The sequence below is a fragment of the Salvia splendens genome, chromosome 22 (genome assembly GCF_004379255.2).
Source record: "Salvia splendens isolate huo1 chromosome 22, SspV2, whole genome shotgun sequence".
Classification (NCBI taxonomy): Eukaryota; Viridiplantae; Streptophyta; class Magnoliopsida; order Lamiales; family Lamiaceae; genus Salvia; species Salvia splendens.
The window spans coordinates 15703311-15731198 of record NC_056053.1 but is presented as its reverse complement, the minus strand read 5'-3'; the positions used below and the strand labels follow the sequence as shown (position 1 = coordinate 15731198).

The following is a 27888-nucleotide window of genomic DNA, read 5'->3' as shown; positions in this document are numbered from 1 at the left end:
TAATCTTTTGATGGCGTTTATATTTACATGTCCCAATCTACAATGCCACAAGTTTGAATGCTCAGTCAAGTAAGAGGAAGTAGATGCATTGTTATTGATAGCAAAAGGCTTTGGAATAAGGCACGTAGCCACACTAAGCTTAAAAAATCCATCGGTTACATAACCTTTTCCGAGCGACTTTCCAAACTTATACAATACAAACCTATCGGATTCAAATACAAGTTTAAAACCCTTATTAACTAGTATAGATCCCGAGACTAGGTTCTTTCGGATGTCGGGCACATGCAGCACATCCTTCAAGGTGATACAGACGCCAGAGGTCATTTTGAGGATCACATCTCCAGTTTCTTTCACTTCGGACGATGCTTGATCCCCATGTTGATCTTCCTCCCATCAATAGGATTGTAAGTTGAAAACTTATTCCTATCGGCACAAACATGAGCGGTTGCTCCAGTGTCGATGTACCAACTTCCTTTGTTTTCAATCAAGTTGGCCTCTTCAGTGACCACGGCAATGAGGTCATTCTCGTCCCAGTCTTTGAACTCTTTTTCAACGACGTAGGCAGCAGACTTTTTGTTCTTGCTACGGCAATCCTCGACGAAGTGACCAGGTTTACCACATTTGTAGCAGTCGCCTTTCACCGGTTGCTTTGCCTTGCCTTGCCTTGCCTTTTGTCTTTTGATGTTGGACGATTTGGGCGATGACGTTTATTGGAGGGACCGCCTCGCTCCAATAAGTTGGCCTTGGCTTCAAAGGAGCCATGGCCTCTAGCCTTTTGGTCGTTTTTGCGCACGTCAAATTCATTGCACAACTTCACGATCAGTTCTTCAAGGGTCATTTCCTTTCGCTTGTGCTTAAGGTAGCTCTTGAAGTCCTTCCAACTAGGTGGAAGTTTCTCAATTATCGTGCCAGAAGTAAAGTTTTCTGGCAAGATCATCCCCTCGGTGGCGAGTTCGTGGATGATTATTTGGAACTCTTGTACTTGGTCTATCACTGGTCTTGAATCGACCATTTTGTAGTCCAAGTACTTAACTATTATAAACTTTTTAGTACCGGCATCATTACTACGGTACTTCTTCTCTAGGTCTTCCCACATTTGTTTAGATGTGGTTACATTAGAGTATACATTGTAGAAGCTATCATCTAATGCACTTAAAATGAAATTTTTACATAGATAGTCACATTTGTGCCATGCGTCGTAGTCGGAGAAGACCTCCAACCTTGTCTCTTGATCGCTTGGCGTGGGTGGCTCGTCTTCCTTGAGATAGTGCACGACCCCTAATGTTGTCAAGTAGAACAACATTTTCTGTTGCCACCTCTTGAAGTCGGATCCTCCAAACTTGGAGGGCTTCTCGGCGGGAGGCATCATCCTCGGCATCAAAGGCACCGAACTTGGTCCTTGATATGGACCGTTCATGTTGGCTCCAGTTAAGCCTCCAAAGTTTGTGTTGAGCGTATTGCCCCCACATATGTGTGGCCCATAGATGACCCCACATTCGTGTTGATCCCAATAGATCCAACACTAGTATTTAGCCCGGAGGCACCAACTCTCGATCCATTAAAGGATCCAAAGGAACCACTAAAAGTGAAACCTATCAACCCACCAAAGGTGGATCCAGTGGACGCCCCAAAGGGGTTGTCCCATACCGAAGAGGTACTTGAGGCAGAAAAGGGAGTGCCTTGACCCATCAAGGTTGATGAGAAAGCGGCAGCAGTGAAGGCGGCGGTGGCCGGAACAGTGGAGGCGTTGGTGGCCGGAACAGTGGAGGCGGCGGTGGCCGGAGTAGTGGCAGCGGAGGTGTTGGCGTTGGTCGACATCTCCAAGCAAAGGATTAGGTTTCGATAGTTTTATGTTCAGTTAAGGTTCGATCCTTCAACGGTAAGTATATCTCGTCTTGCGATTGTTGGAGGAATGACTGGAATTACAAGAGATAAACAAAAACCGGGCGTAATACAACCCAAGAAGGAAGAACAAAAACTGAAAAATACAACGAAATTGTAAAATGGAAATTAAACTTTGCCGAGTCGAGGAAAGTCCTCTTTCCGCAAGACGAGATACACCCCGGTAGTGCTCTCGGTTTGGCGTGTCGTCCCCAAAGATAAAACGGCAACGTCTCTGGTGAAGCAGCACCACTATCAGCAGAGCTCCGGCGAACTGGAAGAGGAGAGGGCAGAGCTTCGGGAAGAAAAGACTATGCAGAGAGAGTATGATGCTTTGTGTGTATGTTCTATATTGATGCAAGAAATGACTAGCCTATTTATAGGCCTAGTCCACTGCAGGGGTTAACTCAGCCTTGATGGCTGTCATCATGGCGTGGCTGTAGTTACGGATTTGAAAGTTGGAGAGGTTGACGATGAATCTAGACGCGATACAAGCCCAATTCATCCGTCACACGTGGACTTCGTTACGTGGCAGCCTCGTAGACTTTGACTGCTTCATAGTTGACGATGTGTCATGCCAACATTAAGTTTGGGCCCAAGCACCAAGCCCAAAGACCATCCAAAGACCAACTGCCAAGATCCAAGTCCAAGAGCAAGGGCAAGGGCAAGGGCACGGGCACGGGCTCGGGTGCGGGCACGGGCAGGCTCGGCGCGCGTGTGGGCTTCTTCAACACATCTTAGTCCACTATAATTATTAAGTGTAGTAAAGTCACTTAATAAATACACATTAAAAGATGTGTCTAATCTCCTATGTGGGATAATTAACACTAGTTAATTACTCCCTAAGCTTTAATCTCATAGCTTTAATAAAAGCTACAATGTGGCCAACTTTAATCCACTTTTTCTCACTCACCGGGAATCGGATTTGAGAAAGTGAATATACTACGGTCATCTACGCGGAACGTAGATCGACGATATATCATTTAATTTCTAAAAATTAAATGTCTTGTCACATTTATTATTGGTCAAATTTTATTGACCGGGCATCTTAAATTCAAGATTCCAATAGTTCCCATTGATCGTCGTCACAATCTATCTTGTAGTCATTGTTATTGTTGAAACCCACTCCACTGCGACTAAGAATGCTTACCAACGAAGAGCATAGTTTCTTCCAAGCGGTTATTCTGGAGTTGATGCTAGGAGTGTCCTTAATGTCTGTGTTCGGGACTGCTACTTCATTGCATTTTCAAGCTTCGTGAGGTAATCTGCCTGAATCCATTGTCAGTTTTCCATCTGGTAACAAAATGCTCCTTCAACCAGACAACTAGCATTTCTTCCTCCCGGTCGGTCCAGCTCCGGCGAGTACAGTCACCCTTGGGCCTGCGACGGCGGACTAAGTAGGCACTCACCACTGATTTAACACATACTCCCTATGTCCAACATCAGGAGTCTCGTTTCTTTCCGGCACAGGTTTTAAGAAATGTTAAGAAGAGTGAATGGAAAAAAAGTTAGTGGAATATTGGTCTCACTTGTATACATTAATTTTAAATGTAATATGAGTGGAATGTAGGACCCTATTACTATTTACAGTAAAAGAAAACCAGGACTCCTATTCATGGATGAACTAGGAAAAACGGAACTTCTATTCGCTGATGAGAGGAGTACAAAGCATACGCAAACGATAATTTAGTCATAAATGTAACGCAAAATCTGCAAAACTGAACAAAATTGTCTAACAAACCAGGCTAATATACAATTCTTACTTTGAGTACCCTAACTATCGTCGCCCAAAGTCACTGAGCATCGTAGATCAGACATCTGCGTGACGCAATGAAGATCGAACCAAATCAGATGCAATGACAAATATCAAGACATGAATTTATTTTTTCTATTACTGTAGGATAATGCGTCTGATTTTTTGACCAAGTAATAGATGATTTAGTGGTGTGCTATGGAATCGAAAGAGGAGTGGTGCACTAGATAAAATAAACATCACAATAGATCAATAAGACCAAAATGTTCGAGACTAATTTGTAAGAAAGCGTGAGATCCTAAGAGGCTAAGATATGCTTGGAGTTGCAACATATTATGCTTTAACTGACTCTTACGTATAATCAACAATCTAGATTGTCTAAAAGGAGGTTTAGAATATATCGGTGATCGTTTAAGTAATTTCCAAAGTCGCCTAAAGATATCATAGTAACAATTGATTGAATTGGAGTTCATGAGATCTTGTACTGTGAATAATGATTATTAGTTGCTGAGTGTGAGGAAAATAGTAAAGTTACGAGCTGCCGAGAAGAGTCCCGAGCTCGTAACTGCCGAGAAGAGTCCCGAGCTCGTAACTGCCGAGAAGAGTCCCGAGCTCGTAACTGCCGAGAAGAAGGTCACAGCTCCCGAGCTTCAGGAGCCGTCCGATCAAGCGCGCCATCTGCAAGATTGAATGTCAACCGTAGATTCAACTAGCCGTTGGATTTGTAACAGTTTTTGTGTTTGTTTCAGCTTTCTAGTTTGTTAGTTGTTAAGCTCTCTTATTCGGTTCTCATACATAAGAACGAGAGAGAGATGTTTTCAGTTTGTAACAGATAACATCCATTTTAGATTTTTCTCAAGAAAGCTTTCCAAATTTTTCCCAAAGTGTGTTCATCATTCTTGTTCATTGATTCTTGATTGTGTTTCTCGATACTATTCTAACAAGTGGCGCCGTCTGTGGGAACTATCCGGCAAGAGTATCGATCAAAATCAGATTGAATCGGTGTTGATGATGGCTTCAAGATTCGAAGCAGAAAGATTTACCGGGAAAAACGACTTCAGCCTTTGGAGAATGAAGATGAAGGCGATGTTGATCCAGCAGGGTTTGTCTGAGGCTCTGGCGCCGGCGAGCAAGGAAGGTGAAGGCCAAGTGCTCGATGAAAAGGCCAAGGCCAAGCGCGCAGAGGTTTTTGCAAAGGCACACAGCACGGTGGTGCTGTGCTTGGGCGACAAGGTGTTGCGGGAAGTTGCAAAAGAGACAACCGCCGCTGGGGTTCTTGAGAAACTTGAGGATCTATACATGACAAAGTCCCTCGCAAATCGCCTCTTCATGAAGCAGAGGCTATATTCATACCGGTTTTCGCAGGAAAAGGGAATACTAGAGCAGCTGGAAGACTTTGATAAGGCAGTGGATGATTTGGAAAACATTGATGTTTCCATTGGTGATGAAGACAAGGCCATACTATTATTAAATGCCTTGCCAAAGTCCTATGATCAATTGAGAGATGCCATACTCTTTGGAAGGGAAGGCACGGTTACTTTCCAAGAAGTTCAAAATGCTCTGAGGGCCAAAGAACTGCACAAGAAGGGATGCAAGGAGGCTGAAGTTGTTCCAGAGAGCCTCAATGTCAGAAAGTTCAAAGCCAAGAAGATGTTCAAGAAAATTGGTGAGAATAGCAAGGCACCCTCAATTGATCAAAAGGAGACTCGAGCTTGTTTTTGGTGCAAGAAGCCGGGTCACCTAAAGAAGGATTGCTTCGCTTGGAAAAAGAAACAAGCTGCTGAATCTGGAAAGGGGAAGAACACCACTGATTTTGTGGAAGAAGCTGAGGAGTCCCCTGAGGTATTGAATATTATGGCATATGAGGATGGGAGTTCATGGATTCTTGACTCCGGGTGCAGCTTCCACATATGTCCATGTGTGGAATTTTTCTCTGATTTGAGAGAGTCAACTGGGACAGTTATACTTGGGAACAATCAAGTATGTCATGTTGAAGCTATAGGGAATGTAAAACTCAGGCTGGATAATGGCTCTGAGAAAATCTTGAGCGATGTTAGGCTGATCCCCACAGTGAAGAGAAACCTTATATCACTAGGGATGCTTGAGAAGAAGGGGTGCACTTTTGAGTCCTCGGATGGAGTGATGAAAATCAAGAAGGGGGCCACTGTGATTATGCATGGAGAGAGGAAGGGAAGCCTCTATTACTTGTGTGGAGCTGCAGTCAGGATCAGGGGCAGTCAACTGAACAACATTGTGCCAGAATCTGTGAAAACTTGGCACATGAGACTCGGGCATCCAGCAGCTGGGAGCATTAAGGAGTTGATTAAAAAGGGAGTTATTCATGGGCTGGAAAGCAAGAATGGTGAGCCATGTGAAGAGTGTATTCTTGGCAAGTCAAAGAAGCTCCCTTATCCAAAAGGTAAACATCTATCACAAGCACCTCTTGATTATGCACATAGTGATTTGTGGGGACCCTCCCCTGTGAATTCAGTTGGAGGAGGGAGGTATTATATGACCATAATAGATGATTATTCCAGAAAAATATGGCTATATATCTTGAAGGAAAAATCTGAGGCCTTTACTAAGTTTAGAGATTGGTGCATTATGGTTGAAAGAGAGAAAGGCAGATCTCTGGGCTGTCTGAGGACAGACAATGGACTCGAATTTTTGTCAAAAGAATTTGATAGATTCTGCCAGGATAGAGGGATCAGACGCCACAAAACCGTTCCACTAAACCCCCAACAAAATGGGGTGGCAGAAAGGGCAAACCGCACCATATTAGAGAGAGTAAGGTGTATGTTGCTCAGTTCAGGAATGGAGAAGAAATTTTGGGCTGAAGCTGCTGCAACTGCTGTGAAATTATTGAATAAATGTCCCTCTTCAGCCATTGAGAGTGACACTCCAGACTTTAAATGGTATGGGACATATGGAAATTACTCAGATCTCAAGATATTTGGCTGCCAAGCCTATGCACACCTCAAGCAAAGTAAGCTGGATGCAAGGGCAGTGAAATGTGTGCTTCTGGGATACCAACCTGGTGTAAAGGGATACAGGCTTTGGAGCATTGAACCTGGAAATCACAAGATCATTGTGAGCCGAGATGTAGTCTTCAATGAGTTTGTGATGCCCTTCAATAAGTCACAAGGTTCTGCAAAGGCTGCTGCAGTATCTGATGAAGCTATGAGATCTGGAATACAGCCTGAGGTGGAGCCTGAAGTGGAGTCTGAAGAGGTGGTTCCAGGTGGAGCAAATGATGGAAATATTGATCAGCCACAAGAAGGGTCAGATGCAGAGACTGAGGATCTCAGTCAATATCAGTTAGCTCGAGATAGAGTCAGGAGAAAGAATGTCAAAATGCCAGCCAGATATGCTGACTCAGAGATGCTTTACTTTGCATTATGTGTAGCTGAGGAGGTGGAGTTTGGGGAACCAGCCACATATAAAGCTGCCATGGAATGCAAAGAAAGAAGTGAGTGGATGAAAGCCATGGTTGAGGAGATAGACTCCTTGCTGAAAAATGGGACATGGATATTGGTAGACAAAGTTGAAGGAAGAAGGATTGTGAGCTGCAAGTGGATATTCAAAAAGAAATTGGAGTCGGCTGATAATGTGAAAATCAGATACAAGGCTAGACTTGTAGCAAGGGGCTTCACACAAGAGTATGGAGTTGATTATAGTGAGGTCTTCTCTCCTGTGGTGAAGCACACATCCATAAGAACTCTCTTGGCAGTGGTTGCAAGGCTGGACTGGGAGCTGGAGCAGCTCGATGTGAAAACGGCTTTTTTGCATGGAGATTTGGTGGAAACAATCTTTATGCAACAGCCAGAGGGCTTTGCCAAAGCTGGGGAGGAAAACAAAGTTTGTCTATTGAAAAAGAGTATATATGGCCTCAAGCAAGCTAGTAGGCAATGGCATATCAAGTTTGATAATCATATCTTGGCAAATGGCTTCACTAGATCGAAATATGATGAATGCGTTTATATCAAGAAGAAAGGGGGTCTGGTGGTGGCTTATTTGCTCTTGTACGTGGATGATATGCTAGTTGCTGGTTCAAGCAAGAAGGTGATTCAAGAGATCAAAGAGGATCTGAAGTCAGCATTTGATATGAAAGATCTTGGGAATGCTAGAAGGATCTTGGGCATGAACATTGTTAGAAATAGATCCAAGAAGGAGATTTGGTTGAACCAGTCTGATTACATTTCGAGATTGGTCAGAAAGTTCAAGATGCAAGACACAAAACCTACAGCAACTCCTCTGGCCCAACACTTCAGATTGTCTGTTGAGCAGAAGCCACAAACTGAGGAAGAGAGAGCTGAGATGCAGAAAGTCCCTTATGCCAATATTGTGGGGAGTATCATGTATGCAATGATCAGCTCGAGGCCAGATGTGGCTCAAGCCATCAGTGTAACCAGCAGGTTCATGAGTGACCATGGCAAGGAGCATTGGTCAGCCTTGAAGTGGATATTAAAGTACTTGAATGGAGCAGGAAACCTTGGGATCCTGTTCAAGGGAAATAAGGAGGTAAAAGGGGATGCGTTGGTGGGTTATTGTGATAGTGATTATGCTGGGAATATTGACAGTAGAAAGTCCCAGTCAGGTTACATTTTCACCCTATATGGAAGTGCAGTGAGCTGGAAATCCAGCTTGCAAAGTGTGGTTGCATTGTCCACCACAGAGGCCGAATATATGGCCTTGGTAGCAGCTGTGAAAGAGTCATTTTGGTTGAAGGGGATAGCTGCAGATTTTGGTGTTAGTCAGAAGGCAGTAGCCATTGGTTGTGACAACCAAAGTGCCATCAGCTTAGCTAAGAACAATGTGTTTCATGAGAGGAGCAAGCACATAGATGTGCGTCTGCATTTCATTCGTGAAGAGATAGAGAAGGGAAGGGTGAAGGTGTTTAAGGTAGACACCTTGGAAAATCCAGCCGACATGCTCACCAAAACCTTACCGAAGGAGAAGTTTGAGTTGTGTTTGAAGTTGGTTGGGATGTGTAAAAGAAGTTGATCACTCAGCAAATAATATTCAAGGTGGAGATTGTGAATAATGATTATTAGTTGCTGAGTGTGAGGAAAATAGTAAAGTTACGAGCTGCCGAGAAGAGTCCCGAGCTCGTAACTGCCGAGAAGAGTCCCGAGCTCGTAACTGCCGAGAAGAGTCCCGAGCTCGTAACTGCCGAGAAGAAGGTCACAGCTCCCGAGCTTCAGGAGCCGTCCGATCAAGCGCGCCATCTGCAAGATTGAATGTCAACCGTAGATTCAACTAGCCGTTGGATTTGTAACAGTTTTTGTGTTTGTTTCAGCTTTCTAGTTTGTTAGTTGTTAAGCTCTCTTATTCGGTTCTCATACATAAGAACGAGAGAGAGATGTTTTCAGTTTGTAACAGATAACATCCATTTTAGATTTTTCTCAAGAAAGCTTTCCAAATTTTTCCCAAAGTGTGTTCATCATTCTTGTTCATTGATTCTTGATTGTGTTTCTCGATACTATTCTAACATGTACAAACTTCAAAACTATAATCTGTACCATTAAAAAATATAAACAGATGACAAAATAGTAGCAATAAAAAATATCAACATAATATCAACACAACATTAACCAGTGACACTGTGTTGACATTTTTGTTGCTACTATTTTGTAGTCTGTTGACCTTTTTTAACGATCCAGATCATAATTTGGAGTTTATACAATATTTAGAAAATAGTGCATCGATGGGTTAGGCATGACTTGAAACCGTTAAAAAAATAATCTCATTAAGTTAAAAAAGAATCTCTTAGATATTCATTCTTCTCCCATTCTATATTGGAAATTTGTTTTCAGTAAGTTAATTACAGAAAATACTAAAAGGATCAGTATAAACTCAATCAAAAGGGACACCGAGGTAAACCCAAAAAAGATGTAATTAAACAAAACCTATTAAGCAATAAGTTCTCTCTTTTCATGATGAGTATATTCGATTTTTTTTTTTGAACAATTTATGATGTAAATGGAATCCATTCACAGAAGTGACCATTCAAAATTGGACCTCCACAAACCACCAGGCATAGTGTAATAGCCGAGACTTAGATTTCTCGGGAGTTATGAAATAAAATACTAGAACTTTTATTGACAAATGAAAGAGTATTTTTATTTCTTGAAAAAAAAAAAAAGGGGGTACAAACTACAATTTTCAGAATCTCAAACTAAATTACAATCGTTGACAATGGAAATAAAAGTCGAGCTACACTACTACTTTTAGAAAACCCTAAGGGCTACTGTGGCCTTCGTCATCGGGCCGTCTCGGCCCCAGGGTTTTTCCAAACGAGCCGGGAGGGCGAGGCCACGAGGGAAGACAGCCTCGTTGGCCAGTCGCAACTCCTGCCAAAGCGCACGAAAGAGAATTAGTTGCATGAATAGAGACTGTTGGTGGATTGTGATAGCTCGCCACCAAGCACGGCAGTTCGGCACCGAGCTCCGGCAGTTCGCCACCAAGCACGGCAGTTCGGCACCGAGCTCCGGCAATTCGCCACCAAGCACGGCAGCTCGGCAGTTCGCCACCAAGCTCGGCAGTTCGGCACCAAGCTCGGCAAGTCCGTGATCTGGAGAGAAAGATCAAAACATGAAGAAGAGCTCGGCTGTTATGACAACTCGTTTCAACAGATGTTAGATCTCCTCAATCGTTTACAGAGACAACAAGAGAAGTGTATTAAGAAAGGGAAGGGGAAACAATACCTTGCAGAAAGGCGAGTGGGCGTTGGACCGAAAGAAGCAAACTCCAGCCAGCAGGCTCCCCTCCAGCTAATACTCTGCCAAGCTGCAGGTAACAGCCCTTGCTTTCCCTACCCAGACCGGTTATAGTCCGGAAATCAGCCCCACAATGCCACCTCTAGTGTGCACCTGCAAAAGAAGACAAAATCCATGAATGAATCAGAGTACAAGGCAGCACAAAACTCCAAATCAGTTAAAGGATGCTGCAGGGATGGCAGCCAACATGGGGCAGCCTTAAGACTTATTCTTTCCAGCCAAACAACAAACCTAGCAGCTTTCAGTTATACTTCCCCTCTATATAAAGGAAAAACCACTCGGCCTCATTCTCCCTCAACACCACAAACAATCAATACAGTGAGCCAAGAGAGGGAGTGGCCGAGGCAACGGGTGGAAGTGAGGGAGACCAAGAGCCGAGTTACAGATAGCAGCCAAAATCAACACACAGCAGGTAATCTCCCAACAACTCAGTTGCATCATATAGCACACAAATAGCTAAAGCATGAGAACTAAGAGCACAGAAGCTCAAGAACATAGGAGCATGCTTTAGAATCCCACATCTTATCAGACCAGTAAGTGAAACTGAGGATTTAGAACTTAGGACGACAAAATAGTTGTTCCGCAGTCAAGTTTCGCAAATAAATCAAATAATAGGTGAGTGAGGGACTTAGCTTCGGGTGGGCTTGAGGGGCAACGAGAACTGAACTGCGACAAGGCAGCTGGAGCAAGCCGACGGTCCGGGAGAAGACCGCGTGGTCAGACGCCGTGCTGAGTGCACGACGACAGCAGCACGGTCAACCGCGGCCAGGCTCGACAGTGACATTCCTCTTGCCTGCTCTGATGGTGTTGAGAGGTAGCGACCTGACGAGAAACAGCGACAAACGGCGCGACCAGCGTCTCCACCACGAACAAGCAGCGACAATTACTTGCCGAGTCGGGTACAGAGGCCGCGGCGACGGGGTGTCGCGACAGCGGCGGTACGTCAGAGAGAGAGGGATCTCTGGGCCCCGATCAACCCTCGCCGGAGACGGAGGCAGTGGAGACGGCGTCCACTGGAGTAAAGGAAACGCGACGGAGGGGGGGGCTGTTCCCACCGAATCCGGCGGGTGCGAATCGCGGTCGACCCATGACGCAAAGGGTTCGAGCCAGCGGTGCTCCGACAGCCGAGCCGAGAGGCCCGTCGGCGATTCTCCGATTAGTGGACAGGAACAGTGGTTTCCCGATTAGGGATTTGATTTCCTCAGTTTGAGGATTTCTCCTTGATGAAGATGAAATGGGAGAAACATTAGACGGATGGGAGTATATCTTGGGCCTCAGCCTTAATCAAATAAAAGAGAAGAGATGTAGAGATTGGGCCAGATTAAATAAATTCCCTAGCTGGACCCGGAATTTATTTGAAGCCCTTTTATCTTAGATTATCTCCAAGAGTTAATGGAATTAATTCCTTAAGCCACGGAAGAAAAGAACTTATAAGCCGTGAGTGAAATAAAAGCCAATGAATAATTAAGCGGACTTTAATAGTCACAGAAAGTATTTTTAAAAATACTTAAGATAGTCCGGGAATATATATATTATACCCGAACAGATCGGCCAGTTTCAGAATAAATTAAATCACCGTTTTAATTAAAGATTTAAGACTTCTAATTCTAGAAGGGCAGAAATTAAAACAATAAGCACACGCTTAGGCATGCATTCACGCAAGATTGAATGATTACTCAAAGCCTAATTTAAGTACTTTATTTTTTTGAAAAGGGACGTCGTCGCTCGACGAGTAAATCTCAAGTCAGATAGTACCCGTTTGAAAGGGTTAAGCAAACGAGGTGGGCTTTTCTATCCTACATTATGTGTGGGCTTCTTTCCTTTTTATTTACAGAACTCTATGAGAATAAGTGTGAACTTTTGAATGAGTTGTCATGCCATGTTTTATTTTGTGATTGCCATTCATGGTTAAAACGAATTCGGGTCCCAGTAGGTCAGTAAATCCTACTCGGACTAGTGTACACTTACGGACCGTGAGCTAGCGCAAGGTTGGCCGGTCTAGGGGTCGTGAGCTAGCGCCAGGTTGGCCGACCCAGTGATCGTGGAATGTGGCCACATTCCCGATTCACACAGCTTGACATGGTATATCATCAGAAAGTTAAAAGACTGCAGTCTATTTCAGAAAGAAATAACAGATTTTAGTGACCGGGACTTGTTTTCAGAAAAAAACCCCGCGTTCACTCAGCTTGGCAGACAATTAAAAGAAAAACAGTTTTCGGCATAAGCCACTGAGTATATCAAGTACTCAGCCCTGCATATTGTTTTCCTTAATGTGCAGGTTGATCGATCGAGGCAGAGGAGGTGTTGGGACTGAAGATAAAATAAAAGAAGGGTAGCTAGTGTAGTATGTCTCCATACATGTTATACTTGTCTTGGAACTCTTCCGCTGCATAGACCTAGCTTTGTCTCAGTAAAGACAATGTCCCACATTTCACTCTGATGTAATGACTTGCTATCTTGATGACTTTTAGACAGTATTTCCTTAATTTCAGTAACTAGGATGATGTGTTGAGACAGTTTAGTATTGTTAGTCGCGAAATAGCTGCGCTTTCTTTGACTAGGAAGTTGTGGTCGTGACAGAGTGGTATCAGAGCACTTTTCTTTCGCTCTGACCCAAGAACCTTCTTTCTATGCCTCAGTCCAAAAAAGATAGTACTAGGCTAGAAGATGAACAGAATGTTAAGTACAAGATCCCAACACCTCAGCTCGACACGATCAACTGCAGCAGAAACAGGGGTCGACGCCCGCTCGTCCAGAAATGAGAATTTTAAAGAAAGAAAATATTTTTCGTTTTGAGAAGGAAAATGAAATTTTCTAAGTTTTCAGAAAAAGAAAAGAATTTTCACAGCCCTTTATGGGAATGAAAATGTTTATTTGAAATGTTTGCAAGATGCAACGTGATAGCTGATACTTTGCATAAGATATGCTTAATGTATCTGTGATTTATGTTCAAAGAGCTTGACATGAATGTATAGATGTCATGTGGACTACGTATGCGAACCCAGAGTGCTTCAGAAAAGTACCTTAGGTGAGATACATACGACCAAGCGCTAGTAGAACGAGAATTCGTTACCGCCTTCCAGGGCGATGACACCAACTAAAACCAATCAGTTTGGGTAAGCTTCAAATTCCAAGGAATTATGAGAAAGAAAAGACGAACCAGAAAGTACTATGGTTTTACCAATAGTCAGAAATTAAAGGAAGTCCATTCCTTTACGCACACAGATAGTATACATAAATATATGTATACTAGATGATGAACCAAGAAGTTCCTAGTGTCTTTACAAAGACCAAGTCATAACGAAAATAGTGTACTTTCAAGCCTGTTCGGGAGATGCATCCCTACACGGAAAGAGATCGTATCCACGATCTAGTAAAGTAATCTAATCTGGCGTAATAGGCCTCAGCATGCTGTGAAGCACGATGAGAATGTAATGTCTTACAAGAATCAGCGTTCTAAGTTATCAAGAACGATATGAAAGCATGACCTCCAGCTGCGATTATCAGTTTAACAACACGAGAAACCCCAGCTTGGAATGTATGGTTTCCTAGAACACAGTTGTCATGTACGAGCTTCACAATAACAGACAAAGGAGTATCACATAACTAGAACCGATGATTATAATCAATAGTGCTTACTTGGATTCCCAATGAAATTCTTTCTATGAGTCCTCCCAAAGGACGGTACCCCCGTCTATTCAGACTTTAGTTTGACTCGCAAGTAACATGTCAGTAGTCCTTATTTTTATGCGAGATTTGACTCACTTCCAGTTTATGGACTGCAGTCCTTTGACTCACCGTCATAAAGAATAAAGTTTTGACTGTGTAAGCTCCGGTCACATACCTTAAATTCTACAGTTGTTCATATCTATGACCTTCAGAATGAGCTTATTCTTCAGACATTCTCTGAACCTCCTGAACAACGGTGTCCTCTTGTCTATTTAAGACTTGTGATTGACACACAATTTTTGCAAGAAATACGCCACTTTCATTTTTTCACGAAAGCGGTGATTCAGTTTCAGTTCCCAAATTTGGGATACTCCTATGTTTCATGCATCATTATTTGTTGTTGTCTCCTTTGGGCCACAATATAGGGGATCCTTATCCCGATTTCTTGGACTCGTACGATGAAATTTCATTCTTATGACGCTTACAGTTCTGACCCCCAGAATGGTCGCGCCTTTTAAATATTTTCTCAGCACATTTCATGTTGTGTTGGAACTCTTGTTCACTTCTCTACTTTGAAACCATATTGTAGCAATATTTTCCCTACAGAGGTGAAATTATTTTATCTCGGTTCCATTACATGCATTATTCCTAGTCTCGAAAATTTTTTCGGCAGCTTGAAGCTAAGACAAGCATATTGTACTTTTCCCTAACGAGCTTGGCCTAGCTGATTTTTCTTCTGAATAGTTCATTTCAGTGTATTGCCTTAATGAACCTTTGAAATCATTGATGTGATTTTGTTATTCCATATCAAGATGCCTTTCAAGCATGACCAAGGTTCCTTCATTGCAATCGCCTACGTTTCTAGATTTTTCGCGGTTGATCATTTTAGGCGGTGACATGTTTGAACCACTATCCTTGATGCTCAGATTCTCTCCATTTGATTGGACCATTGTACTGTCCTATTTGCCATCTTACTGTGGAAATTACAGTTAGTTCATTTCCATCCAGTTTTCATGACCTCTCTCATGATTATTTCTAGCTCCCACCAGGGGTGAGCCTCAACTTCTATGAGTTCATTTGAAACCAGTTGAGCCGTAGTTCTTCGAATGGACAAGATACTTGCCTTCAAGGTCGAATATCGATGAAAATTCATATGAGTTGAACAAGCGATGTTATTCTTGTCCAATTGGGTATTCGGGAGCCCTTCAGACTTTCAATCATACTTCTTCTGTATGATATCAGTTCCTATCCAAGTTAAGACTATTAGATTAATCATCGAGTTATTCATACGAAACTATCAGGAAAGACATAGTCTCAGTTTCTTTCAGATACGCATAATAAATACGTCCCCATGGAGACACGTGCAGGAAATGATGCACCAACCAGAAGCGTCGCATAACCGACAGCAAAGCGTTAAATACTTCGAATCTACGTACCGCTTGTGACCAGCAGGTGGAAGATCGAATATTTTGTTGTATAGAGAAGCAACTAGCCTTGAGTAGAGAAATATCAAGGAATATTTGTGGATTAAATGATGTCCGAAGACGTAAAAGACCTATATAGTAGTTTGAACGATCAAAATGCTTACTCCGAGTAAGATAAGTAAGCCACAAGAACAAAGACTCAATCATGGGCATGTAATGAAAGCCATGGAGAAAGTACGAGTGTATTCGTAGTTTATGTTTGACGGAACAAATCCCATCAGCAAAAGGGATTCGTCTAAGACGTGGCCAGGAAAAAGGCTAAAGCTGGAGAGACATTCGGGAAGAGGAACGCGTGATAGCACCGCTACCCTCACCATCCCTACTATGAAGGGAAAATCAAAAATTTTTCCTTAAAGAGTTATCGCAAGAGAACGGGTTTAGAGCCCTATAATATCGAGCAAGGACAAACGTTGGCAATAAAACGCGACGAAGTATTCTACGATATGCCACGTCTCAAATTAAGCGGCTCGGAAAGGAGCTGTCGATAGAGTTTTGTGTTAATCTAGACACGAGATCTAGATCACTTTGGAAAGTCATGCTAGATGATTTCACCACGAATCGCTCAGTCGAACCAAAAGAGCATGGAGACAGTAGCGTTGGGAGAAAGAAGCCAATACCTCCACATGCACAGATCCAGTATTCAAGGTTTAACGCGAGTAGAATAACGTCTATGCTAAATCATGACAAAGAATCGCGGTAAACACAAAAGCATCTTGAAAACGATAAAAGTAGACTACCTCAACTAAGCGAGAGGTTACGAGGTCGTTAGGCCAGCTCAATGACTACGATTACGATCGATACAAGCATTTGAGAACTTAGTATCTGACGATAAAATCTAAAACGAGGAATGGCTTCAACAGCCAGACGAAATGAAACGTCTAATGGATGACTTGAATCAGTCATATTATCTCAGTCACCAGATAGAATGGCACTTAAGGAACATCAGAACTTAAGATCTAGATACAAGAACTACTAGATCCGCGTTTTATTAGACTCGGTGTGTGACCATGTGGTACACCAGAATTCTTCATGAAGAAGGATAGAACGTTGAGAGTTGAACAAGTTAGCACTCAAGAACAAGTATCCTTTACCGAGAATCGACGATCTTTTCGATCAGCTGCAAGGAGCTAGAGTCTTCTCGAAGAACGAGAAGGAACACGAGGAACATTTGAGGGCAACTTTAGAAATGTTAAGAGCCGAGATACTCTATGCTAAGTTCAGCAAGTGTGAGTTCTGGCTTAGCGAAGTGAACTTCCTTGGACACATAGTGACAGCAGAAGGGGTCCGAGTGGACCCTGCTAAAGTTGAAGTCGTGCAACGTTGGCAGTCACCAGCGACGCCCAATGAAATTCGGAGTTTCCTAGGACTCACGGGATACTACCGCAGATTCATTAAGGATTCTCTAAGATAGCAAGGCCAATGACTCAACAGCTCAACAAAAGGAGTAAAGTCAATTGGACCCCAGAATGCGAAACAAGCTTCCGGTTGCCTAAGGAAAAGTTGACCACAGGGCCAGTTCTAGCCGTGCCAGAAGCGGGAGTCGACTATGTGGTGTATACAGATGCATCGAAGGTCGGACCCGGGTGCGTACTGATGCAGAAGGGCAAGGTGATTGTATATGCGTCACGTCAGTTAGAGCCGCACGAGTTGAACTACCCGACGCACGACTTGGAACTAGCAGCAGTGGTACACGCTTTGACGATTTTGAGACATCATCTCTATAGAGTTCGATCTGAGATCTTCACAGATCGTAAGAGTCTCAAATACTTCTTTGAGCAGAAGGATTTGAACATGAGGCAGCGCAGATGGCTAGAATTAGTCAAGGACTACGACTGCGATATGAATTACCACCCAGGCAAGGCCAATGTGGTAGCAGATGCCTTGAGCAGAAAGAGTACACCTCAAGTGGCTACTTTCCTCACACAAGAGGAGGAGCTTATCCGGGAATTCACCAAGATGCGACTGGAGATAGTAAGAGCCATTGAAACAGTGGATAGAAGAATTTCCACCTTGGTCATAAAACCAGATTTAAGAGCCGGAATCATCGACGCCTAGAGACGCGATGAGGCCATAGAAAAGGTCTGTCTCAAAGTGAGGACCGGCAAAGGAGATAGTGACCGCGAAGAGTCGGATAACGCTCTCACGTTCGAAGGAAGACTATGCATACCCAACGATGAGACACTTAGGAACGGGATCATGAGTGAAGCTCATGAGACGCCCTACACTGCCCATCCTGGAAGTACAAAGATGTATCAGGATTGGAAGAAGCAATTTTGGTGGGATGGCATGAAGAGAAGCATAACATCGTTTATAGAAAGATGCCTGGCTTGCCAGCAAGTGAAGGCTTTACATCAACGACCCTATGAGAAGTTGCAGCCTCTCGAGATTCCAGAATGGAAATGGGAGCATATAGCAATGGATTTTGTGACAGGATTGCCAAAAACACAGCGAGGAAACACTACCATCTGGGTGATTATAGATCGCCTCACCAAAAGTGCTCATTTCATACCAATTCGTATCACATACGGTTCAGACAAGTTGGCACAGATTTACGTGCGAGAGATCGTACGTTTACATGGTGTCCCAGTAACGATCACCTCAGATCGAGATTCAAAATTTACTTCTAGATTTTGGATAAGCCTACAGCGAGAGTTAGGCACTCAGCTGAATTTCAGCACAGCGTTCCATCCACAGACGGACGGACAGTCCGAAAGGACGATCCAGACATTGGAAGATATGTTAAGAGCTGTAGTGCTCGACCGTGGAGTGAGCTGGGAGTCAGTACTCCCACTTATAGAGTTCGCCTACAATAACAGTTACCAGGCAACTATTGACATGGCTCCATACGAGGCATTATATGGGAAAAAGTGCAGATCACCACTTTACTGGGATGAAGTTGGTGAGAGAAGGATTCTCGGACCGGACTCGGTAGAGGAAATGATAGAAATTGTCCGACAAATCCGAGGGAGAATCAAGGAAGCTCAAGATAGACAGAAATCCTATGCAGATGCTCGCAGAACGGATTTACAGTTTAAAGCAGGAGACAAGGTCTTCCTGAAAGTATCCCCATCAAAAGGGATAACCAGATTTGGCGTCAAGGGCAAGCTGAAACCGCGTTTTATCGGACCTTACGAGATCCTAGAAACAGTCGGCCCTGTGGCGTACAGATTAGCGCTTCCGCCAAGTTTCGGGAATGTTCATAATGTGTTCCATGTATCACAGTTGAGGAAGTACGTGTTTGACCCTAAACACATAGTGCACCAAGAAGAGATGGTGTTAGAACCAGATTTGAGCTATGAAGAAAAGCCAGAAGCAATTCTGGACAGAAAAGTTAAAGAACTGCGAAATAAAAATATTGTGACAGTGAAAGTCCTTTGGAAGCATCACGACCGCAGGGAGGCGACGTGGGAGCTCGAGGACCAGATGAAGGAGAAGTACCCACAGCTTTTTGCCTAACCGAGACAAAATTTCGGGACGAAATTTTTGTTAAGGGGGGTAGAATGTAATAGCCGAGACTTAGATTTCTCGGGAGTTATGAAATAAAATACTAGAACTTTTATTGACAAATGAAAGAGTATTTTTATTTCTTGAAAAAAAAAAAGGGGGTACAAACTACAATTTTCAGAATCTCAAACTAAATTACAATCGTTGACAATGGAAATAAAAGTCGAGCTACACTACTACTTTTAGAAAACCCTAAGGGCTACTGTGGCCTTCGTCATCGGGCCGTCTCGGCCCCAGGGTTTTTCCAAACGAGCCGGGAGGGCGAGGCCACGAGGGAAGACAGCCTCGTTGGCCAGTCGCAACTCCTGCCAAAGCGCACGAAAGAGAATTAGTTGCATGAATAGAGACTGTTGGTGGATTGTGATAGCTCGCCACCAAGCACGGCAGTTCGGCACCGAGCTCCGGTAGTTCGCCACCAAGCACGGCAGTTCGGCACCGAGCTCCGGCAATTCGGCACCGAGCTCGGCAGTTCGCCACCAAGCACGGCAGTTCGGCACCGAGCTCCGGCAATTCGCCACCAAGCACGGCAGCTCGGCAGTTCGCCACCAAGCTCGGCAGTTCGGCACCAAGCTCGGCAACTCCGTGATCTGGAGAGAAAGATCAAAACATGAAGAAGAGCTCGGCTGTTATGACAACTCGTTTCAACAGATGTTAGATCTCCTCAATCGTTTACAGAGACAACAAGAGAAGTGTATTAAGAAAGGGAAGGGGAAACAATACCTTGCAGAAAGGCGAGTGGGCGTTGGACCGAAAGAAGCAAACTCCAGCCAGCAGGCTCCCCTCCAGCTAATACTCTGCCAAGCTGCAGGTAACAGCCCTTGCTTTCCCTACCCAGACCGGTTATAGTCCGGAAATCAGCCCCACAATGCCACCTCTAGTGTGCACCTGCAAAAGAAGACAAAATCCATGAATGAATCAGAGTACAAGGCAGCACAAAACTCCAAATCAGTTAAAGGATGCTGCAGGGATGGCAGCCAACATGGGGCAGCCTTAAGACTTATTCTTTCCAGCCAAACAACAAACCTAGCAGCTTTCAGTTATACTTCCCCTCTATATAAAGGAAAAACCACTCGGCCTCATTCTCCCTCAACACCACAAACAATCAATACAGTGAGCCAAGAGAGGGAGTGGCCGAGGCAACGGGTGGAAGTGAGGGAGACCAAGAGCCGAGTTACAGATAGCAGCCAAAATCAACACACAGCAGGTAATCTCCCAACAACTCAGTTGCATCATATAGCACACAAATAGCTAAAGCATGAGAACTAAGAGCACAGAAGCTCAAGAACATAGGAGCATGCTTTAGAATCCCACATCTTATCAGACCAGTAAGTGAAACTGAGGATTTAGAACTTAGGACGACAAAATAGTTGTTCCGCAGTCAAGTTTCGCAAATAAATCAAATAATAGGTGAGTGAGGGACTTAGCTTCGGGTGGGCTTGAGGGGCAACGAGAACTGAACTGCGACAAGGCAGCTGGAGCAAGCCGACGGTCCGGGAGAAGACCGCGTGGTCAGACGCCGTGCTGAGTGCACGACGACAGCAGCACGGTCAACCGCGGCCAGGCTCGACAGTGACATTCCTCTTGCCTGCTCTGATGGTGTTGAGAGGTAGCGACCTGACGAGAAACAGCGACAAACGGCGCGACCAGCGTCTCCACCACGAACAAGCAGCGACAATTACTTGCCGAGTCGGGTACAGAGGCCGCGGCGACGGGGTGTCGCGACAGCGGCGGTACGTCAGAGAGAGAGGGATCTCTGGGCCCCGATCAACCCTCGCCGGAGACGGAGGCAGTGGAGACGGCGTCCACTGGAGTAAAGGAAACGCGACGGAGGGGGGGGCTGTTCCCACCGAATCCGGCGGGTGCGAATCGCGGTCGACCCATGACGCAAAGGGTTCGAGCCAGCGGTGCTCCGACAGCCGAGCCGAGAGGCCCGTCGGCGATTCTCCGATTAGTGGACAGGAACAGTGGTTTCCCGATTAGGGATTTGATTTCCTCAGTTTGAGGATTTCTCCTTGATGAAGATGAAATGGGAGAAACATTAGACGGATGGGAGTATATCTTGGGCCTCAGCCTTAATCAAATAAAAGAGAAGAGATGTAGAGATTGGGCCAGATTAAATAAATTCCCTAGCTGGACCCGGAATTTATTTGAAGCCCTTTTATCTTAGATTATCTCCAAGAGTTAATGGAATTAATTCCTTAAGCCACGGAAGAAAAGAACTTATAAGCCGTGAGTGAAATAAAAGCCAATGAATAATTAAGCGGACTTTAATAGTCACAGAAAGTATTTTTAAAAATACTTAAGATAGTCCGGGAATATATATATTATACCCGAACAGATCGGCCAGTTTCAGAATAAATTAAATCACCGTTTTAATTAAAGATTTAAGACTTCTAATTCTAGAAGGGCAGAAATTAAAACAATAAGCACACGCTTAGGCATGCATTCACGCAAGATTGAATGATTACTCAAAGCCTAATTTAAGTACTTTATTTTTTTGAAAAGGGACGTCGTCGCTCGACGAGTAAATCTCAAGTCAGATAGTACCCGTTTGAAAGGGTTAAGCAAACGAGGTGGGCTTTTCTATCCTACATTATGTGTGGGCTTCTTTCCTTTTTATTTACAGAACTCTATGAGAATAAGTGTGAACTTTTGAATGAGTTGTCATGCCATGTTTTATTTTGTGATTGCCATTCATGGTTAAAACGAATTCGGGTCCCAGTAGGTCAGTAAATCCTACTCGGACTAGTGTACACTTACGGACCGTGAGCTAGCGCAAGGTTGGCCGGTCTAGGGGTCGTGAGCTAGCGCCAGGTTGGCCGACCCAGTGATCGTGGAATGTGGCCACATTCCCGATTCACACAGCTTGACATGGTATATCATCAGAAAGTTAAAAGACTGCAGTCTATTTCAGAAAGAAATAACAGATTTTAGTGACCGGGACTTGTTTTCAGAAAAAAACCCCGCGTTCACTCAGCTTGGCAGACAATTAAAAGAAAAACAGTTTTCGGCATAAGCCACTGAGTATATCAAGTACTCAGCCCTGCATATTGTTTTCCTTAATGTGCAGGTTGATCGATCGAGGCAGAGGAGGTGTTGGGACTGAAGATAAAATAAAAGAAGGGTAGCTAGTGTAGTATGTCTCCATACATGTTATACTTGTCTTGGAACTCTTCCGCTGCATAGACCTAGCTTTGTCTCAGTAAAGACAATGTCCCACATTTCACTCTGATGTAATGACTTGCTATCTTGATGACTTTTAGACAGTATTTCCTTAATTTCAGTAACTAGGATGATGTGTTGAGACAGTTTAGTATTGTTAGTCGCGAAATAGCTGCGCTTTCTTTGACTAGGAAGTTGTGGTCGTGACACATAGTTTCATTAACCACATTAGAAAGGAATGCACAATAAGATTTTTCACAACTACAAAAATACAATAACATAGAATAACTACTGCAGCTAAAATGATGTTAAAATGCAAAACACTTACACTAGTAATGAAATTTGGCTCAAAACTCCTATAGCAACCAACACTTTTCTCAAGCTTTGCTTCAAACTAGTATGTTTGCTACAATGATCCATCATCTCCTTGCCTAAAATGGGAACAATGTCTCTTGCAGCATCTTTCTGTTTCTCTCTCCCTCTATATATATTGCATTTACGGCACAGATCAGACCCCGTCCGTTGTCCTGGGATATGATAAGCACGATGCATCATGACGTTGCAGAGCCGCATTCTGTTGGATGATTCTCACCTTGAATTCACTGTCACGTGCAACTCTACACGCATCAGAAAGCGGCATCCCACAGGGCTGTCTCGCCTTCTCCACACCTCTGATGCACCTCCTTAATCCTATCAGCAGAATTGCAAATTCCGCTGCAGCTCCAGTCGAATGAAGCAAGACAGATGTTGCCAGCCTGGGCCTTCCACTCGCAATCTGAAACAGGTTTCGATATTATATCCAATTTCAATCTTGGGATTCTTGTCATAACTATATCAAATTTGGAACCCCATGTCTAATAAAGAGTGCGATAAAATACACATACCAGGTGGTGTTCCACAACATAATCTTCGGTCATCAATGTGTTCCACATCCAATCCAATGAACCAAGATCCTAACGAGACATCTTCATTTGTGTACTTGTGCAATACGTGCCTACCGAAATGACTATGTTATAAATATTATACTAATAAGGAGAGGTGAAGAGAACAATAAAAGCTAACTAACCTGTTTGTTGATATATAAGTTGCTAAATCCCGGGAAATAGCATATATTTGCCCTGTCGCGTGGCGGAAATACTTGTTTCCTTGCTCACCAAATTTCCAATATTCAGGTTCGTAATATCTTGCTCCCCTGTCAACAACATGCCAAATATGATGCAACTAACCAACTCCAAACTAAATATGTGATATATATCTATACAGACTGTTACACGCTGATCACTCTAGTTGCCTTCTTACTTTTGAGCAAGGACAGGCCCAGATTTCATGCATCCGATATAAACCCTTGGCTTCGAACGATGCCTGGCAAGAGTTGCTCCGAGTGACCCTGCAGATTCATTCCATAAACACAAGGAAACAACATTGTAAAGAATGAGTTACAGTCTACTACTTTACAAGCATTCCAAACTTCAAAGTACATGAAAAGAAGAAAGATAGCTATTATATAAAAGTAGGCCAAATTACATGAATGCCAATAAAGAAACACAGAGTGTTCATAAACACAGGATATATCATGGATGTGCTCGGTATAACGCCTTTTCTTGAAATTCAAAAGCAAAACCCAAGGGGCTCAAACATATAATAGATAATGGTACCAATCTCCAGTTTGTGCTGTTAATAAGTTCTAATAGGTGGTATATTAGATATAGTTTCAAACCTGGAGCCAGATTTAAAAGGACAATGAGCCTTAAAGTGAAGAACAACACAGGCAAACTCCATAAAAGAATGGAGAAACAGTCAAAAGATATATCAAGTGTTTCAATAAGATATTGGCAGTAAATGAAGCTCGTTAGACAGGGCTAACAAAGTGAGTGGCGATTCACCATAGGAAAATGCTGTATTACATAAGATGAGGCAGTACGGCAATATAAATAGACAGGCCTTTATTTGAGGAGAGCATCGTGTGGTCCTCTATCTGTTCTATGAGGAATCGTTAGGATATCTATTCCTTAACAGTTAAAGAAGGAACAAATTATTTGTATATAAGAAAGAATTTGTGTATTCATTAATTATAATTAGGCATTTTGGGGAGACCCAAAAGCAAGGCCACGCGGGCTAGCCAAATAAGAGTAATATCATACCAATGTGAAGTTAGTTTGATCCATCAGTTCTAACAAACATGATGATATCTCTTTCAGTAGAAACTAAACAAGGAATGATACCTCCTATGTTTACATGTATATCAACAGGTTAACTTTCACATAAAAAAGCTCAGTATAACAAATTGCGAGAGAAGAGAATTGAAAACTGCAGCTTACCTATGTTTACATGTACATCATCATCAACTTTTACATAAAAGTCGGCATCCCAAAGCGTGAGAGCAGTGATAAAATAGGTCTTTGTCTTGGCTGATAGTTCAAGGTAACCCTCAACATGTTCCTATACATATTTATCAAGTAAGAAAGCTAGCAGTTACAACCAGCAGTACAGAGCCAAGTATTTGAAGCATTATTTATGGCAGGACCCACATGAGCCAAAGCCAATGTGTCTGGTACTTGAAGACATTAAGCATGAATACAAAATGGTAATACCAGTCTCAGAAAATCTCCGTGTTTCTTATCTTCTGCTTCTATGGCTCTATCAAGAATACCACCTGATGTGGCACTGGTCACGAAAAACAAAGGAACCATATGGACATAAGTCAGTTTAAGTTGTACACACATTAAACTATGAATGCTGCAATTATAGTCAGTTAATAGAAATATTGAGACATGTGCTTGACCTGTGACCAATCACAAATCGGATAATAATGCCCTTTTCTTCCTCAAGCTTTCTGCGTTTATCACCTGAATTGCACAATGAAAAAGAATAACTTCACAGTCAAATAAGAGAATTTGAAAGAGAACAACATAATGAAAGAAATCTAATAATAAAAAACCTTGTAGCATCCATGTAGCGCGCAATGAATCTCTTCTCTTTCGACTGCTAAAAGCAGTGTTAATGCCAACTACCATCAAGTATTTTCTCTTTTTGGCTAACCCAGGATTCTTCAGCTCTTGAGATAACAGAGAATTGCCGAGTAAGGAATCCTGGAGGGTCCTCGTGGAAGCTAATTCCATCTCCAAATCTGAAATTGTTTTATCCAGAGCCCTGCAGTTTGTATACGACCATGAGTGACACAATATTTCACTTATGGGGGTGTTCAGTTTGCAAGATTGTATCCGAGATTAAATTTGTATTGTGTTTGGTTCATGGGATTCAATCTCACAGCTCAATCCTAGATGGATAATCATGGGATAATTAGTCATAGCTAACTCCCTATGACTAAAATAATCTCACAACTCTATCCTAGATTATATCTTGGTATTATTTTATCTTGGCAACCGAACATCGCCTATGAGAATATAAAGTACGTTGTCAGGGGAGGACGAAGAAAAAAAGATTGGTAGGGGCTATGTCTTCTAAAATTTATTCGAGAACATATTCTTTAGGTGGTTTGATGATTGATAGGGACTTCATAATAACAATTTATGTAAATCTTGAATAAATTTAAAGATTTTATAAAAGAGAAAAATGGATTTGGTATGGGCTTAAGCCCCTTGAACTCTCCATGAGTGTCCACCATGAAAGTCGTAGGACTGGAAGAACTTACTCTGCAGCATGAGGTGTCTTTGAAACTTTCACAGAAACATCCCTTGACTCGCCCGTTCCATCCTTCTGATAAAATAAAAATAACTTCTTTAACAAACGAACAAGTGTTCTTCGCACATTTAGGGAAAGACGCAACATGTAGTGTGCTTGTAGCACCAATACTTGGTCTAATGTTTCCCTTTGACCAAATCGTAAGAATGAAAGGTACTCACAACTTTTGGATAACAACCATCTGAAACTAAGTTAGGCTTTTCATCTGGCCCACCAGTAGAATGGGATAAGTCTTTAGTTTCTGGAATTGCCCACATTCTGTTACAAATAAACTCAAAACAATTAGAAAAAAAAAAGAAAGAAAAAAGAGTGAATGATCCAAATTTTAAAGTGAGGTATATGATCCAAAGTTAGGTGTGTTATACATCTTCCTCTGCTATCATGTCACCAAAATGACATGGTTAAATGCTGGTTAGCTTAACTTTGGAATGAGAACATCTTAAATCTAATAAGAAAACGCAACACACAGCTGAACATGAGAATAAGCCTAGTTAAAGTGCAAAAGTCAAGGCAGTAGAGATTACAAAACAAAAGGCAAGCGCGATATCTCTGAACGATCCAACTTTGTAAATTCTTTTGGACTATAATTATATGTACTCCTAAGTCTGTGAAAGGAAAATAACCTAAGCATGTTGAGAATCAAGACTTCATTCTTTTATTTAGTATAAGGCCACAATACATATATTAGTGATTATTCCAATATCGTCAATTTCATTCGACGTGCGCTCCTTTAGTGATATTCATGAATCTACTTCATCTATATAAGTAGACGCTCTCTGCGAATTATAAATCCAGAGAAATAACATAATCAAGCCCCTCCGGACATTCATTTATTGTTGCATACCACTAGCTCCCTTCAATTCTAACACTAAGCTCGAATTCGACACTTCCCAAACAGGCCCGGAAACACGACTCATCAACACCTCCACAGTTAGCATAGCTCCATAATATCATATCTTCACTTTACCACATGGCACCATTACACATCTCATTTGCAAATCCACACAATAAAAAAGGAATCCACACAATAAAAAAGGAATCTCATCAATGCCTTAACTATAAAATGTGGCTAGCTATCATATTTCCCTGTATCCAATACAACTAGCATTGTTTTAATTGGAAAAAAAATAGTAATACTTGATCAACTCAAAAAAACAAAAAAAAAGTCTAAAGAGGTAACCTGTTGGTGAAGAGCATCCCAGCACAAAAGCATCCAATGCAGAGAAAAAGAGTGAGATTTCTTGAAACGCCCCTCTTCGAAGATGACTCACCCCCTCTGCTCTTCAAAGACATTTTCTTTATTCTTCAATTAATCCCAAATAACCTAATCAACCCACAGATTCATCTCCAATCCCAACACCCCAGCTATGGAAATCAAGAAACGGTTGTCAAAAGCTGAGTATAGCACTTGGCAAACCAATTTCAACTCCAAGATAATTTCTTTTTATCTAAAATAAAAGTCTATAGTCTTTCTTGCACCTGAGTTTGAATGAGACTGGAAATTGAAATGAGAGAAGAAGAGGAAAGCGTTGAATTTGTGCAGGTCTACAACTTTCCCCTGTATCTATTTTATCGTTTCTTTTTTTTTCTTTTTTTTTCTTTTTTTACGGGGGTGTTTTTTAATTACTCCAATCCATAAAAATAATCTTCATGTTTCACAAAAATAGTCATTTTTTTATTTTTAGTATTTTTTTTATAAACTAGGTCTCATTCTTTACTAGCAATATTTCAATCAACCTACATTTTATCAATTTCATCAATTTCACATTAAAATTCGCGTCATCCTCTGAATCTCTTTTTTTTCCGAAAGGAGTATTAGCGAGAGCAGCTTGATTTGATAGTCTGAACTTCCAAGTTTAACAATTTGTGAAGAAATTAAGTTTCATAACCATAAACCAACTTCCAACCTACAGTTAGTTGACTTGTCGGTGAACTTACACCATTGCTTTCGATT

At 42.5% G+C, this 27888-nt stretch overlaps 2 protein-coding genes across 2 annotated transcripts; both read right to left on the bottom strand.

Moving 5' to 3' along the window:
* Nucleotides 1–350: 350 nt before the first annotated feature.
* On the bottom strand, nt 351–1096 carry LOC121786796. The gene is made up of 2 exons (XM_042185413.1): nt 669–1096; nt 351–582 (listed from the first exon to the last, which is right to left on the bottom strand). Exons 1-2 carry the CDS (start codon nt 1094–1096, stop codon nt 351–353), a joined length of 660 nt encoding a protein of 219 aa, XP_042041347.1.
* A 21318-nt stretch (nt 1097–22414) lies between these two features.
* On the bottom strand, nt 22415–27474 carry LOC121787413 (probable beta-1,3-galactosyltransferase 2). The gene is made up of 11 exons (XM_042186124.1): nt 27115–27474; nt 26096–26192; nt 25885–25949; nt 25171–25382; nt 25015–25078; nt 24824–24896; nt 24551–24671; nt 23532–23619; nt 23299–23424; nt 23117–23226; nt 22415–23007 (listed from the first exon to the last, which is right to left on the bottom strand). The coding sequence occupies exons 1-11, from the start codon at nt 27225–27227 to the stop codon at nt 22859–22861; spliced, it is 1218 nt and encodes a 405-aa protein (XP_042042058.1). The 5' UTR covers nt 27228–27474; the 3' UTR covers nt 22415–22858.
* Between the last annotated feature and the right edge of the window lie 414 nt (nt 27475–27888).